This window comes from Artemia franciscana, chromosome 13 (assembly GCF_032884065.1).
Source record: "Artemia franciscana chromosome 13, ASM3288406v1, whole genome shotgun sequence".
NCBI lineage: Eukaryota > Metazoa > Arthropoda > Branchiopoda > Anostraca > Artemiidae > Artemia > Artemia franciscana.
Genome location: NC_088875.1, coordinates 27,665,356 through 27,682,270, shown reverse-complemented (window position 1 = coordinate 27,682,270; position 16,915 = coordinate 27,665,356). Strand labels below are relative to the sequence as shown.

Sequence of the window (16,915 nt, the reverse complement as noted above, 5' to 3'; positions counted from 1 at the left end):
CCTTATTACGAGCCAAAAGTGACTGGAGGGCAAGCAGCCCTCCTCCTTAGCCCATAATTTTTCAAACATTTCAAATCAAGATTTTGAGACAGCCATTTTGTTCAGCAAAGCTGAACTGTCTAATAACTATGTCTTTAGGGATATTAAGTATGTCAAGACTCCCCCAAAGTTATGCAACTTATCCATCAATCTTTAAAACTAAATGTTGCTTTAAAACTGTATTAAAAGGCACTTTGCGTATGCTGACCACCAATAAGACAAGTCAGCAATATAACAAGAACGACTGAGGGTATTAAGTTGAAACTTTCAGGGTTACTACTATTACTAGTTCTTCTCATACAATTCAAACCACCACAAGTCACATTCAATAAATAAATGAAACCCGGAACGAACAGAAATTACAATAAATAACCGAGTCAAACTTAAAACGAGCAGAAATTAACATGAGTATGGTTGACAACCCACATGCCTTCTCAAGACCGGAACATGATTTGAACTTTATTGAAAACCAATACAAATGAATGCGCATTGTCAGTTTAATATAAGTATGCTGTCATTTAAATATGCTGTTATTTAAGATTAGAAGGCCATTCCTGTCTTGATTCTGGATTTTTCATTCTGGATATTTTCGATAAGGATAAGGGTATAAAGATGAACTTCAGGGGATGTGGCGGGGCTTGTTAAACTAAATTGAAAGACGCGTGCATCAAGTTTATCAAAAATGCTTGTCGTAATATCTTAAAAATAGCTGTGGGTATCAAGTTTAAACTTTCGAAGTATGTAAATGGGAATGTTGAAAAGCAGTCGAAGGGCAACCAGCGCCCCTCCCATATTCTTTTTTGCCCCCCTCCCCATAGATATCAGGGAAGAATTTTGATATAGCCATCTTGTTCAAAATAGTCCGATGGTCAAATAATTATACCTCTGAAGATGGCATAATACCATACAGCCACTGGATAAGTGTTGCCAGTTATTTAAGTAGCCCATTATTTATATAAAAGGTTGGCTATTAGGACAAGCGGGCATGTTTGATCCAAGTCTTTAGAAAGGCTAAGGATATTAAGACATTTCGACATATGTTGAGACGTTGAGAGGGACGTTAAACAAAATCTAAACATAATATGCAGGATGGTCGTATAAAGAGCGCAGAGGAAATATCTAAGGAACAGCTAAGGATATTAAGTTGAAACTTTCTAAGAACTTTCAAGAGGATGATAAGAGAGATTGGAGTGCAACCAGCCATCCTCCCCCTTTGCCTTTTCAGAAGCTTCTATTAACAGTGACTGGAGTTTCGGAAAGTCATTTTATTAAAACAAAAACAAAAGATCTAACAATTATGCCTCCAAGGATGGCGAGCCCCCCGCAATCCCCGGGGAAAGACTATAAAATTTGTCAAATAGACAGCAATAAAGAAATTAAAAACTATGAAGCACTAAGAAGTGATGAAATATTGGTAGAAGTCTATAGAGCAAAAAGAAAACAAAAATAATAGTAAGAGACAACGCTCTAGCGTTGCCTATGGTAAGAACGATAAGGCAACAATGTATTATTTTATTCCTCAGAGGCATTTCAGATGGAAGGAGTGGTCATATAAACTTCTGAGGGGGCTCATTGGATAGGAAATAGGAAGTTCTAGTGCCCTTTTTAAGAGTCAAAAGTGATCGGACATCATTCCCTTTTTTTTCCAAACACATCTGATAAAAATTGTGAGCTAGATACTTTGTTCAAAATGTTCTACAGGTAAAAAAAAACCTCTGCCCATGGTTTGATAATATTCCTCGTAGCCCCCAACACAAGGGCTGTAAGTTATTCAAGTTGCCTATTGTTAACAAATATGGTTCTTTATTGGGAAAAATGGCATGTTTCATCCTGGGTCTCCAAAAAGGCTCATAGCATAAAGTGAAACTTTAAGGAAATGTTGAGAGGGATTTCGACCACAATAAAAGCAAACTATGTCAGAGACAGATCCAGGGTGGAGGGGTGCCAGGGGGGGCTTAGGCCCCCTTAGAGTTTTTTCTGGCGCCCTCATTCGCATTCCGTTTTTTTCTTTTTTTACTGCTTTTTTTTAGGTGAACTTGTCAATTTGGTCAATTATTTATGGGCGATTTACTCAAATAACAACAAAAAGAAAAGCTTTCCAACTAATGTAAAGAATTGAAACATAAAACGAACAAAAATTGTTTTCCTTTGCCGGTTCAGTATATATCTGCAAAATTGGCATAAAAATCTTTGATAGCTGCAAAGATTTTTCTACGAACATGGAACTTTCCCTTATTTCACGAAAATAGAAACACCTGTTGAAGATAAAACTGGTATCTTCAACACGTTTCATAAACGCGGTAACATAGTTATAGCTATTTGTCTATTCACAATGACATATTGAAAATTAGCCTTGTAGCTAAAAGTTCAAAATGGATAAAAATAAAAAATCTGGACACGAGCATACAATGGATAAGAGACCAAGACTGATGGCTGAATGTGCAAGGGGATCGAAGGATATTTCCTGATATTTTGGTAAAATATCCGAAAATACACGTAGGTTTTGATTAATAATAAGCCCCATCAACCTTCAAAAAATCTTTATTTTTAGTTTTGTGACTAATTAAATAGCGAATGGCCCAATAGGAGTTTCGTGTGAATAAATCCTTCTGTTAAGGCTAAGGCTACTGCTATTAATTTTACTGCTACTACTATCACTGCTGGTACTACTACTATTGCTAATTAAGCTAAGGGTGTTAAGGCGAAAAATTTGGGGAATATTGAAACTATAGTGAACTAAATCGGAACACACTATGCCCACAGAGGTTGCCAAGAGGATGTATCAGCAATACTTTTGGAACGGTTGATGATATTAAGTTGAAACTTTCAACATGTGTTAAGGGGATGTTGAAAAAAGCAAAGGTGCTATACGCATACTGCTACTAATGCTAATACTGCTACTATATCTATTGCTACTACGCAAGCTAAGGGTATTAAGGTGAAGCTTTCTAGGAATATTTAGGCGAATAACAAAACCAAAATGAAATCTGAGTATTTAGATTTTCAAAAAGGTGACAAAGCAACATCTCAAGAATGGCTTGTATTATCAAGTCAGACCTTTAAGGTTAAGTTGTGGTGGATTTTGAACTATCCAGAAGGCACTATGTATACACTACTAATACTACCGCTACAGTTACTGAACTAATGACGATAAAGGGTATTAAGGGGAAACTGTTAGGGAGGGCTAGGGGGATTAAATCCAATTAAATGAAAAAACTACATGAATGCAGGTTTCATGTATATTGAAAAAAAACTAATTGACCGTGAATTGTCAGTTATTCTGTCACATATTCTATATTTATTTCTTAATGTCTTAATAATTTTTTATTTATTCAAATAAAAAAAGTGAAAACATTTTTTATATATTTTGTTTTCAGTAAACTGCAAACTATGTTCTAGTCTTGACAAGACACGGGAGTTGTCAACCCTACTCATGTAAATTTTTACTTGTTTTGAGTTTGACTCGCATATTTATTGTATTTTTATTCGTTTTATTTATTTATGGTGACTTGTGGTAGCTTTACACATGGAAGGTTATTTGAGTTCATTTCTGCTCATTTTTTGTTTAATGTAGCTCTTTACTTTTCTTTGAAAAACTTATTTTGTGGAAAAAGTTTTTTTTAAAATAGTATCGTAAATAAATAGAGAATCAAATGAAAGCAATCAAATGAAGCTTTCCAGTTCCTGTAAATAAAAATTATTCATTTCATAGTATGTTATTAATTAATCACCTATTTATTTTCCCAGACCACTTCGTGGAGAAAGGGTGATGGTAGGAATTTGAGAGTGGACTCATTTCCCAGTAATTTCACCTTTAACAAACTTTTTAAGATGCAAGTTTCCAGAAACAGCAATATGTCCTCAGAAATTTCGAGGCTTCCAATCTGAAAGATCTAAATACATCACAGGAATAGATCTAAATAAACCTAAATAGATTTCTGTAATAGTTTTAAATATGCATAAATAGATCTGATGTAAAAAAAAACCTGAGTGTGTTTGAGCTCTATTTGAGTTAAAATAATTTTCTTGCAGAAAAAAGACTGTCAAAGGCTCCCTATTTCTGTATGATCTCGTTTACTAAATTGAAATGAATTGAACAAAAATAAAGAAACATAAAGAAACTAAATTGAAAATAGATTAAAAAAGAAACATGGGTCTGAATAAAAATTAAATATATTCTTTGACGTCTGTGGGTGAAAGCGTAACCACAGAGGGTACAGTTTCTTTAAGAATACTAATTTAGAAAAGAAAAGGAAAAAATTATGAACTAAATGCAGTTAAACTTCATTTTATAAGCCTTTATAATATCTCTATGCTGTTGTGTTGTTGTATTAAACATGGTCCATAAAGGCTTTTAGTGTTAATATTTATCATTCCTTAACCAATCTAAGTCAAGGCTAAAATATTTTAGAAGCTAAACCTAATGATCACTAAGGTATGTTCATTGTTTCTTTAGGATATATTGAAGATTAGTTTGGTATTTTTTTAATGCCTAGAATTCTCTTAACTTACGTTGGGTTTACATCCACATCAAGATTAAAACTATTAGTTGAGGTGCTCCAGTTGGGCAAGGCATAAGCTTCCGGCTGAGCTCCAATACTGCTAGCAAGGTGACCTCTTAGTGATAATAAACTATGTGCCTTTGTTCTAACAGTCACAGCAAAACCGAGAGGATCAGGAATAATCACTTCAAGATCCATTAAAGGCATCCATTTTGTCATGCTTACTGGTAGTCTAGCTGCAAGCGCCCTGTTTGCTGACATCATACCTAAAAAAGTAAACTCTCAAGCAAAAAACGTCAGCCCTGGGCTCAGGAAACTTCGTCTGCTTGCTCTTTTTCTTTCCGAAAAAATTTCAGGCATTGTGGAATACAAAATAAGAACACAGATGAGTTCGGTCTGTCGGTTCCCTTAAATATAAAGCGAAAAACCAGAAATATGCGTTAGATTAAAAACGGAATATCACTTTATTCCGTAGTTTGTTTGTGTGGGTTGAATCATGTATTACTCCCTTGCCTAACTTAGATTTTTTTTTCTGGGGGTTTGGTTGGTGATGGGAGTTTATTAGTCAAAAAATGTTTGATGAATTATATTTGTTTATTTGTTTTAGTTTTGTTTCTCCCCTGTTTTTTCCCTGGCCACAGAGCCTCACAGAGACTTAGGGAAGACTATGTTTATTTAACTGTGAAAATTGATTCTCGACTTATATCAATTTTATGTTTATTTTTTTTATTGATTCATTTGAATTTATTGAGCTTGAAGCAACACTTGCTGCCTTAATTTATTTTATTTTTTATCTCTGTTTTGGGTCTTTTTTGTGTCATGACATGCTCATTGTTAGTTAGTAGCTATTGTAGTGAATAAAATATATTCTATTCTATGTTTAAGGATTTGTTTTTTGTTTGTGTAATTCACCGAGGTTCTTGGAATTCATTGGTATTTTTTTCAATAAATTCAATGTACGTGTACTACTGAAAATTAGAAGAGTGACTATTTTTCATTAAGAGTACATTCTTCTAATTTCTGATCAGTTGTTAGTAGTTTTTTCCGAATTTAAAAGCCGAGACGCTTAGCAGCGAAGCTTAGAAGCTGTCATCGCGTATATACAAGAAAGACAAAAAAACGCTGTTACTTCTTACTATATTTTCGTTCAAAATTTTACGTATTGGTTTTAACTACTTATTCAACAAATGTGTTTACAGATTTATGCATTTATAAAAAATCCATCCATTCTAGTGGGAACAAGAGCTTCTCCATCCACATGAAGTTTGAATTCAGAAAAAGAAGTATAAAGTTATCAACTGTATGAGCTCAAAGTCTGTAACAATAGTTATAACTATTTCTTTACCAAATTTACTGTTACTTCTTTAAACTGTTTTGCACAGACACATTTAAAATAAACTGTAGTAAATGAATTAAAAAAAAAACTGTTTATATTTGGATTATTTATCATAAAATTTTACTCAATAAAGAAAATAGAAGTCGGACTGAGATGTACACAGGAAGTTGTATGCCTCCAGAAATTATACACGGGAGAAAAGAATACGACATCAAAATACAACACTTTGCTACCAAAAAACAAAAAAACTACGGGCCCTTTGCTCCATTCCCTTAAAATTTTTTTTTAGATCTCCCATTTCAGTAAAACTCTATCAAGTACCCATAAATAGGCTCTAAATAATATTCTTGTTGTTCTATCTAATCAGCGATATACTTGGCAACATCCGCTTGCTGTCAATCACCACAATTTTATGAATAATTTAGAGAATAGTAGAATAATAATAATAATAACTTTCATTGCTCTAAGAACAGTAGGACTATGGCAGTAAATGATAAAAATTTAATCAAAACTAATTCACACCGCCTAAACAGAAATATTATACTGATTACGGTAATCTGTTTCTGTGCTCCATAAGTAACCTGAAAAATTGCCCAAACCCTTCAACACTTACAAGACTCTAATCACTCAGTATATTAACAAGCCATCTTTCATCAAATCCAAATTCTTCATGGAGTTTCCTTTGCACTTATGTTCACATTCACACATCACATAGCCCACACTCTCATCTATATCTCCACACGTAAGGCAATAGTAAAGACCTCTCTGCCCTTACTTCCTCACTAAATATTTTCTTCTTACCCCAAGGGTTAAACTATTTGCCTTCAAATCAATCATATAGCTTAAAAGCAGTCCTTCCCTCAAAGTCTCCTTCACCGACGTAAAGAGACGCAAGGAATCAGAAAAGCTTCATTCTAACTGCCAATCCACATTTCTTGATCTCGTAACATATTCCCTATCGTCTTTGCCACCCCTTTATCTAATTTTGTAGAATCGTCCCTCCTTACCTAGTTTGGCCAGGAAGTCTGAGATAATGAAAAAAAGATAAGATCCTCCAGAGCTACTGTTAATGCACAGGGCGTCGGAACAACATTTTTGCTGCTAGGTCTTTTTATAAGGACACGTAGCATTCCTGTCGCCCCAACTTGCTAGAGCGAGGACCCTGGGAAAGCACCCCTATTGAAAAGCAGAGCATGAATCTACTGTGATAAGACAAGTTATATGAACTTGGAAACTCATTTTTAAGAGCTTCTAAATAAGCTGATTTAAGTAGCCGCATTCGGGGTATATTAACATTACGTTTCAAGAACCTGATCATATTCACTAGCCTACAACTTCTTAGCGAGAAAATTCCCAAATTTCTTCCAAGCACTCAACTATTAATTTTTCTATTTACATCTAGCCACCTCTTTTAATATTCTAGCTAATATCCATAGTATCATTTTCTAATTTATCTCATTTCTGGAGTCCGTGCATAATCCATCACAGATACTACTTCATTCCTAAAAAACTTCTTCTGTGTCCTAATATCTTTTATATCACTTACGTGGCTTCTTAAAATTAAATTCGAACATGTTCACTCCATCTCTTCACAAAGTCTTTTATGTCTACTAAATATTCTACTCCACCTTAAACATCGGTCCAAAATATTTCGTTCTTCCTGAATTTGGACAACTTCACATTCCTGGAACATGTTTATTTTACTTACTTAATTGACACTCCCTCATAAACAAAGTACATACACATACTTGTAGCAAAAAGTACGTGTCGAAGTCGTCCAACCTGGAGTTCAAATTGCCTCTTGAATAGGCTTTTCTGAAATATTTGCGAGAATGATGGTATATAAAGACTAAAAATAAAAATAAAGCTCCAAATGGAAACCTTTACCTCTAAGAGTTGACTCTACCGATCGAACATCTAAAGGCACAAAAGCTGCAACAGACTCCATTAGAACTAAATGCAAGAATCCTTCAGATTCATTGTTACTTGATACTGACATAGTTTCATGCCGCTCACGAATTCGTCGCAGTTCAGCGTAGAGGGGATTCAAGTCAACTCGAGCCGATCCTCTTTCGTGCATAATGTCCCTTGTGTAGTCTCGACTGGACATAGGTTCTGTAGCCGGGGCAAAAACAGAAGAAATTTTGTCCCAAACACCAGGCATATGTAAACCATATAATTCCATCTGGAAATAAACCCTCATAATGTAAATGCATTACTAAAGTTATCATACATGTATCATAAGTATCATAAAGTTATCATACATGATGATATGGATAAAATATTATAAATTCCATCATGTTGACATTACTCAAAAACATATTTTGACATTAAAAAAGGTTATAATAAACAAAGAGCATACCGTCATATCCAAAGTCTAACCGGTATATTTAGCATTCTTAAAATTTTATTTATTCAGTGGCAAATGACTAAGAGTTCATTAAATAAGCTTGTGGATATTGAAACTAATTTTCATAAAACTGTCTCCAAGTTGAAAAATGTCCGTTCGAGATTGCCCCCAAAGTCCCTCACTTCCGTGAAGTCCGTGCAAAGATTATTCTTATCGGAGCTCTTAAGTACACCAAGTCGAAATCCTACGGGATCAGGCTTTGCACAGACCAAAGCTGTCCATTTATTTTTATTTTTCGTGAAGCTTTGATTATGGAATTTTTTTTTCAGCAATCAGTGTTTTGGTATCTTTTGAACCTTTTAGGAATGAATATAAGACTGCCACCATCATAACCCTTTGATTAAATCTAGTAATTCGTAATCTCCTTTTGGTTTATTCCTTTTTCTTACTCTGAATTCCTGTTGCGGTTTTCTTTTTTTGTAATATCTAACTTTCTCTGTTTTAAACATAATATATTTTAAAACATTAGTTTTAGATGATAAGGAACAAAACAAATTTTTTCCGATACTACACATAAATTATTTTGTGTATACTTATAAATTAGTTTCAACATTGTTTTTGATTTTAATTACAAATAAATCAAATAGTTGGTTGTAAAAAACTGTAAATAAGAAACGAATGGTGGTAATAGTAACCGAACCTCTCATAAATGGAGTTTGGACAGTATATAAATTTATATGGTGGTTCCTAATATATAATATGCATGAGTTTAAAGTTGTCCATCAAAGTTGCAATCCTGAAAAAAATCACCTGAGTTTTGAAGAAAGGGAAAATACCCTCGAAAATCACTCCCCGATCTTCATGGAAATTGCACCATCATACTCAGAATGTAAGAAAACTCTATTGTACATGTTTCAATCCCCATAAAAAAAGACGAAATTTTGTGCTTTTTTCCGAGAAGGATGATCATGGATCCTTGTTTAGTTGTTTTTTGGCTTGTCCCCCGCCCTGGAGTGATTGGATAAAACCGATAGTCATAAAATGCCAAGAGAAGGCACATTAGAACGAAAATTAAAAGTTATAGTGCCTAATTAAGGGAAAAAAGATTGAACCACGGGAAAATGGTATTTTCTGCCATTTTGTGGTGCAAGCTCAAAGGGTGCCAAGAGCCACCGAAGGAAAGTTCAAAGATGGCCAATCGATTTAAACTTAGTGAAAACCTGTTAATTAAGCTTTACAGTGTCAGACGCAGTAATGCCCTGTGGTGGTGTATTCGTTCCTAAAGACGCACGTAGTCTATACAAAGTAAACGATTAATACAGACATTTATTGTAAAGGTTTGTTGAACTAAGATGGTTCATCAGAAGTTTGATAAAATAATTTAAATTGATGTTTAAGCTAATCGATCGCCAGCCATTATTCACCTTTGTGTAAGTGGAGGAGAGCGTGTTTGAAGCTTTAGAAAGTGCGTTTTTATGTCCAAATTTCTGAACACTCAGTGAGCTTTCAGATAAATTCAAACGGAGGTTTGGAAGAGAGGAGAGGTTTAAAGATTGATATCTAATCCCTTTGGTTCCTGGGCGTCACTGAGAAATTTTTACAGAAAATGGAGTAGTACTAACAGGAGGTTTGTTTTCATCGAGATTAAATGTAGAAAATTATGATTTTCCTATTTTATATATAGTTTAATGTATTTCTGGTTCCCAAAGTGCATACCCCTTCCCAGGTGGCGTCCCGGCGTCCCTCCAGCGGGGTCCGGCGTCCATAGATTAGTCAACAAACTTGATTTGAAAACTGTGGAAATGATACCCTTATAATTATTTCTTGGTATTTTAGACCCCATCCTACCAAAGTTTTCTTTCCCACACAAAATATACCCACGCAGATATTCTCCCCTTGAAAATCTCCCCCATGGATCTCCTCCCCCCTGTTACTCAAAGGAAATTTCCCTTGCGTGTTAGAAAAGACTAAATTTTGAAATTTAAAGTATTTTCAAAAAATTCCCGGAAATTCCACTCCTCACAGAAGGTCCCCTCCTGACAGATCCCTTTCAGTGCGGAACTGACTCCAAAAATCTAAAAACACAATAATGCACTGAATCAATACACACGGACATCGACTTTATTTAAGCGTCATACTTCCCACTGTGGAGTTAATCCCACATTGACCATAGTTGACCTTTACACTATATTTATATAAACTGTCTAATGAATATATCTTGGTTACACATTCAAAGAGTTAGAAAAGCCATGTAAACCATATTCAAAATAAGGAAAATCCCCTCCCCGTGGAATTCAGCCCTTCCCATAATTCTCCCACGCGGAATTCTATTCTCACATGGAAAATAATGACACTATTTCAAAATTTGAAGAGTATTGTTGAATACCAAATTCAGGGAGTTTACAGAAAAAAAAATTATTTCTAGGAATTTGCTAGGTGACAGAATCAAACAGTTCGTGGTAACGAACTGTAGTAAGGAGCGACCAGGTTCAATAGTAACCGAAACTCTAAAAAACGGAATTTTGATACCAATAGTTACATCAAAAGAATCGCATTTTAATGCTGATTTTAAATATATAAGTTTCATCAAGTTTAGTCTTACCCATCAAAAGTCAAGAGCCTGAGAAAATTTACCTTATTTTAGAAAATAGGGGAAAACACCCCCCTAAAAGTCATAGAATCTTAACGAATGACAAAATTGCTCCACGGAAAGATTTCATGGAAATTTTCTTCCCCATGATGAATTACTCCATGAAAAGATCCTCCCACGTAACCCCCTTCCCCCAACCCATCCCCACGCCAACGCGTATGTAAACAATGGTCAAAGTTTGTAACTTGCAGCCCCTACCCCAGGGACTTTTGGGGATGAAGTAGTCCCCAAAGACATAGTTATTAGGTTTTAGACTAAGCTGAACAGAATGGCTATCTCAAAATTTTGATCCTGTGACTGGCGAAAAAATGTGCGTGGGAGGGGGCCTAGGTGTCCTCCAATTTTTTGTTCACTTAAAAAGGACACTAGAACTTTTAATTCTCGTTAGAATGAGCCCTCGCGACATTCTAGGACCACTGGGTCAATTCGATCATCCCTGAAAAACAAAATACACATCCGTGATGTGTCTTTTGGCAAAAAATATAAAATTCCACATTTTTGTAGATTGAAGCTTGAAACTTCTACAGTAGGGTTCTTTGATACGCTGAATCTGATGGTGTGATTTTTTATTGTTTTAAAAAGTAGAGTTGTAACAAAGAATCAAACTTTAGCGTAAAGAGCGAGGTGTTGAGGGGGGGAACCTCCTCAACGCCTTTCAACCCTTTCATATACGGAACAATTTCTGTTCGTTTTAAGTTTTAATGTCACTCCTTTCTTGTACTTAAAAAAACTTGTTTTTTTATATTTAATCATAGTAAAGAGCGAAGTGAACTCTATGTATTATCTATTTATTGCTCATTTTTCACCATACATTTCGCACAGAGGGAGTTGGCATTGAAACTCAGAAAGGAGCTGAAGCCGAATGGAAATTGAAAGTTCTAGCGCCCTTTTTATGGGTCAAAAGTGATTAGAAGGCGACCGGCCCCTCCGTGCCTCCGTGGCTTTTTCCCAAAGACATTCGACAAAAATTTGGGAATCGCTATTTTGTTTGGCATGGTTGGAAGTTCCTATAACTATGGCTCTGTGGATGAAAACCATCACAGCCCTTAGGGCAAGAGCTGTACGTTATGCAATTCGACGATTGTTTACACATAACATTTTTTATTAGAAAGGGGAGGGGACATCTTTGAACCTCGGTGTCCAGAAATGTCAACGCATTCAGATAAAGATGTCATAGAATGTTGCAGGAAGTGTTGAAGGGGGACTAAACAGACAATGTGCATGCAGGTTGTCAAAAGGACGTAGCTCAGAAATGGCTTAAGATATCAAGTTAGAATTTCCAGAAAATGATAAGGGGTATGAGCGATTGACAAAAAGGCAATATGTGTCCGCTACTGCTACTAACTTTTTTTCAGTAATCTTGGTTATAATGGTTATTTTTTTCATTCTTGTTAACACGGCTCAATTACAGAGACAAAGAAAATATGTTTATGACCAAAATTTTCTTTCATCCCCTTGACATCCTTAAATAACGAGACAGTATTTTCACACAGGAATCCTATTACCATTCTCTTTTCTTTTATATTTTTATTTATATATTATCATTTATAATTCAGTTATTTATTAATTTATCTTTTTCTTCATACATATAGGTTATAGTGTATTTATTTTAGGTTAATTTATAATAGTTTAAATTAGATAGCTGAGGTTTAAGTAAATAGTTGAGTTAATAGGTAAGTAGTTACGTGAACTTTCGTGCGACCGCAAACCTTCATAGCTTTTCTCCAGCACGAAAGTGTTGTTTAACATATTTATTTGTTTGTGTATGTGGATTAACAAACTTATTACTTATTCACATAGAAACACTTTTAAACTGAAAAACTATGGTTTCTGTTCAAAAACTACGTCGAAATTCATTTTGTCATATTTTACCTAGTGGAAGCTTACTAGGTCCACTGATGTAAAATGATAATTCGTGGGGATTCAACGTCAATTTACTCTTACTTTTAGATGACAAGTAGATTCAAATAAATTTCAAATCATTTAAACAACTATGGTTTTTGTTCAAAAACTATGTCGAAATCCATTTTGTCATATCTTACCTAGTGGCAGCTTACTAGGTCCACTGATGTAAAATGATAATTAAGGGAGATTTAACGTCAATATGACCCTTACTTTTAGATGAAACGTAGATTCAACAGATTTTCAAATCATTTATACTATTTCTACTGAAACAGCAGCATATTTGTGATTACATAGCAGACAGTTATGGCTAGTCAGCAAAAAGTCCTTTGTGCGACACATCAGCCATCTTACCTCTACTGAATCCATACTCAACGATCCAAGGCACCAATTTAGTCTTGTATAAACGTGGCGTGGCAGTACAGTTTCTTGGCTACCAAAGATCTCCGTGAATAAAGTGGCACCGATCCGATTAGCATGAATTTGGCCAGACAAAATCACATTTCTCGAGTAATGAAAATTCCAAGGAATTGGTCTAGCAATGGACAGGACAGCGTAAGCTTTCTCAGATCTAAAAAAATTGCTTTTTTAGCAGTGTTAAAAAAATTACAGATATTTCAAAGAGAAAACAGAGCAGAGCCCTTTCAAAATGGGCAATTGGAAAAAAAATACAACAAGGAAGATGAAACGATGAAAATGGAACACGTAAAGTTTGTAATTGTAATTTACACCTTCAAACCTCTTACTTAGCAGCACCTTATCTCTTTGATATCTTAACTGAGAAGATACATATACTCTTTCAGCTTAGATGTCTAATGAGGAGTCCTTCTTAGATGTCCTTTAAACATGAGTTATGTCTAATGTCCATAATGATTCTACTAGTCAGCAGTCAATCCCGTCGCTCTAGTCATTATTTATGTCAAATCAAGGTGGTTATGGCTATTAGAGCTTAGCACAGGGCAAATGTCCGACCAAGGTTAGAAAAGCTAAGATACGTCATTGCGACAAAAATCTCGATCATTGAAATTTCATGAAGAAGATTATATATATTTTTTGGTAGCAAATAATTTGCGATTTCAAAAGTTGAGTCAATCAGACCCTAAAGCAAAATTTTCCAAAAACAAAAGTAAGAGAGTGCTAGTTTTAGCGCTAATAACGTTTAGCTCAAAACCTATGATGAATTTCTTTTGTGCAATTTCGCAATTACCTTTTAATTTTTTGCAAAGAGTGAGTACTTACGGTTCTACCATCGCTGGAACGGGGTCTTTCATTGCGGAAAGCGATTTCAAAGTCGTATATACAAAGGATGCTACTTGCATATCTCTTTCAAACCACGTCGATATAGCAAACTCCTGCCATCTATGGATTGGAGGATTACCGAGGATAAGCAGTATAAATGCTGCAATTCGGACCTGCAAAAATCTCTATTGAAAACATCAAAATCCCAAAAAAAAATAAAAAAGTACTATTATTTCTAAATTAAATCGATCAATTTATCACGACTGTGGTAGCAGGTACAGCCTAGCAAAGAGTGAACCACGGCCCGCAGTTAAATAATACTTTTGTGAAGAAAGTTGAGAGAAATTTAGCAACTGACATATACTAATTATATACTAATTTATCGGTATTATTCATTGGCAAAATGTTAGTGTAATATATAGTAAAGAAGCTAATCATGTTTCGTGTCAAAAAAAAAAAAAAAAAAAAAAAAAATAGGCGTTTTGGCAAGGAGCCTCACACCCCTCGAAACTTTCGGCAGCGCAGCAGTTAACTGAATGGTTATCGGGTGATAGCTCAATATTTTATTGTTTTATAACTACCAGGAACACCAAATAGATGTTCAAAGGTCAGTGATTTGGAGATTCTGTGACTAATGTTTTTTTTTTGTTTATCTATTTTTTATAACCCCATCCTAGCAACATCCGAAGTTACTGCATGCTTAGTAGTGACTAGGGCTTATTCAATGGATACTTATTTGCAAATCTTCGTCAACATAAACCTTTTACAGCCTTTAAAGTTGGTGAGACTTATTGAGGCTAGACTCTCTCTGGAGAAGTCCTATCAATTAGATCCTTTGGCATGACGATAAAATCGATTGGTTTCTTGAGCATCATACAGGGTGCAATACTATCCAGTTGGCGTGGCTGCATTTACTTAATGGTTAAAGTAAGGGTAAAAAGAAACGCTGTTCAGTAGCTATTCAAAGTGGAATCAATTAAGGAATACCAGACGAGGAACCTCTTACTCTGCTTACTTATCTTGGCGCCAGATCTGGTTGGGGTAAAAGCAAATTAGGATTTCTTCTGCGATGTGGATCAGGCTATAGAGCTGGTTAAGCCCTATTTAGATTAAATTTATTAAGGAAATTGTTTAGTCCTTGCTTTCTCGAGTTTCTTTTCCTTTTCAAGAGTCACTATTGAACTGTTTGAATAACAGAGAAATTGTCTAGTGTTATTGCCTTGCGATATTTTTTTTTCTACAACATGTAACTGTGTAGTAGCATCAACAGCAGATCAAGATATAGCAAATGTTCCTCTTGTTATACTGCATTTCACTGCTTTCACATTTGTCCGAAGTTTTTACGGAAAAAAAATTATAGGCGGCCATCCTCCCCACTCCTTCTCAAACCCCCCTTGATCTACCACTGGGTGGCATCAAAAGATACCATATCTTAACAATATTTTTTGCTCTAATTATTTAAGTTGAGACTTTAAACTACTTGTTTTCATTTAATTCCGACCTATAAGGCAGACATGAAAACACATAGCTTAGTCCAATTATCTTGAGGCTGGAACACCGAAAACAAAATATTTGAACAACAGCTTCATACGACGTCGCACTTCGGTCTCGAATGATCTTCCTAGGGAAGTTATCCCTAAAAGTTTTTCTACTGATTTTTTCAAAAGAAGGTTCAAAAAGAGTGACCGGTTTAAATATGGCAGGGGCAGCTGCCCCCCCCCCCAGTTTTTCTGACATCTGACATGAAATTCCTTTTGGGCAGTGACGAGCAGTGACGTAATTAGGATTTCTGTTGGGTGAGAGGTGCACCAGTTAAAGGCTACCAAAAGTCCAGATATTTACCAGCAACTACGTATAGTACTCTCATAGTCTCCTCTCCGAGCTTATTTATTTGTATATTACAAAAAAGATAATGACTTCAATTGACCAAATTGAAGAGTTCTAATTTTGCTAATCCTTGAATCACATAAAAACAATATAAGCAGTGTTAACACTTCATATATTATAATCCGTCTTGGTTTCCCCCCAAAATAGCTTAAAATATCATCAATATTCACCTTGAGATTGCAATTGTGAGGCATGTGTAACATTCAGCCTGCCCTCTCCTGTCTGATTTTGGATGTATGTTTTAAGCTGCTTTGGCGTGCTAAATGAACCTCTGCAGATGTCGAGGTAACAGCGAGAATACAGTTAAGAGTGTATGGAAAAAAACGGTTCTCACACGGACCAAGAGTTTCAGTAACTTTTTTGGGATGACGAGACTCACCTATAAGCCTCCATCTGACTTTCCAGACAGTTATCTCAGCAAGGAGGCTAGTCTCAGAGAAGACAAACTGCTTTTATTTTTACAGTTTCTTCACAACCTTGGCTAATACAGCATCAAGAATACAACAAGGGAGCAGAAGTTGGATTTACAATACTGTAGCTTGGTGTCCAAGAAATCTCGTATTGAGTTCTTCACACAGCTGCTCAAGGTACGAGGAAAAGACATAGTTTTTGTAAAAAAGCGAAGTGGCTGAAGAGGAGAATCTTCGACTTTGCCTCTTAGTGTCTCAACACTTTTAACTGTCTGGACTGCTTTTCCATAGAAATAAAGAAAATCAGCTTCCATTAACTCTTTTAATACGGACTTATATACATCGATATGTTCACAATAGGTATGTAGATCTAAATTTCCCTTGTGCGTAGAAGCGGAAGTTGAAAGCCGAATGAAATTCACTTTTTCAGCAAGAATAAGAGGGAAAATGAAGCTGAACTCGGTAATGGCTGCTATTATGGAGTTAGATTTCGCCGTTTGACTTAAATCAGACTGGTTGTCAACAAAGCTCTCCAGAAGTCCAGCAACAGTAGGGAAAAGTTCCAGAAAAGTGACAATGCTATCTTGCCTTCCAACCCAT

The 16,915-nt window shown here is 35.3% G+C and overlaps 1 protein-coding gene across 2 annotated transcripts in view; it reads right to left on the bottom strand.

Moving 5' to 3' along the window:
• Positions 1 to 16,915, bottom strand: part of LOC136034754 (uncharacterized) — a 109,566-nt gene that overhangs the window by 25,357 nt on the left and 67,294 nt on the right. For both annotated transcript variants that reach the window (XM_065716134.1, XM_065716135.1), the window contains exons 12-15: positions 14,019 to 14,191; positions 13,134 to 13,350; positions 7,765 to 8,062; positions 4,552 to 4,807 (exon numbers count right to left, since the gene is read on the bottom strand). In XM_065716134.1, coding sequence (XP_065572206.1) covers positions 4,552 to 4,807; positions 7,765 to 8,062; positions 13,134 to 13,350; positions 14,019 to 14,191 — 944 coding nt within the window. The remainder of the gene's footprint in view (positions 1 to 4,551; positions 4,808 to 7,764; positions 8,063 to 13,133; positions 13,351 to 14,018; positions 14,192 to 16,915) is intronic.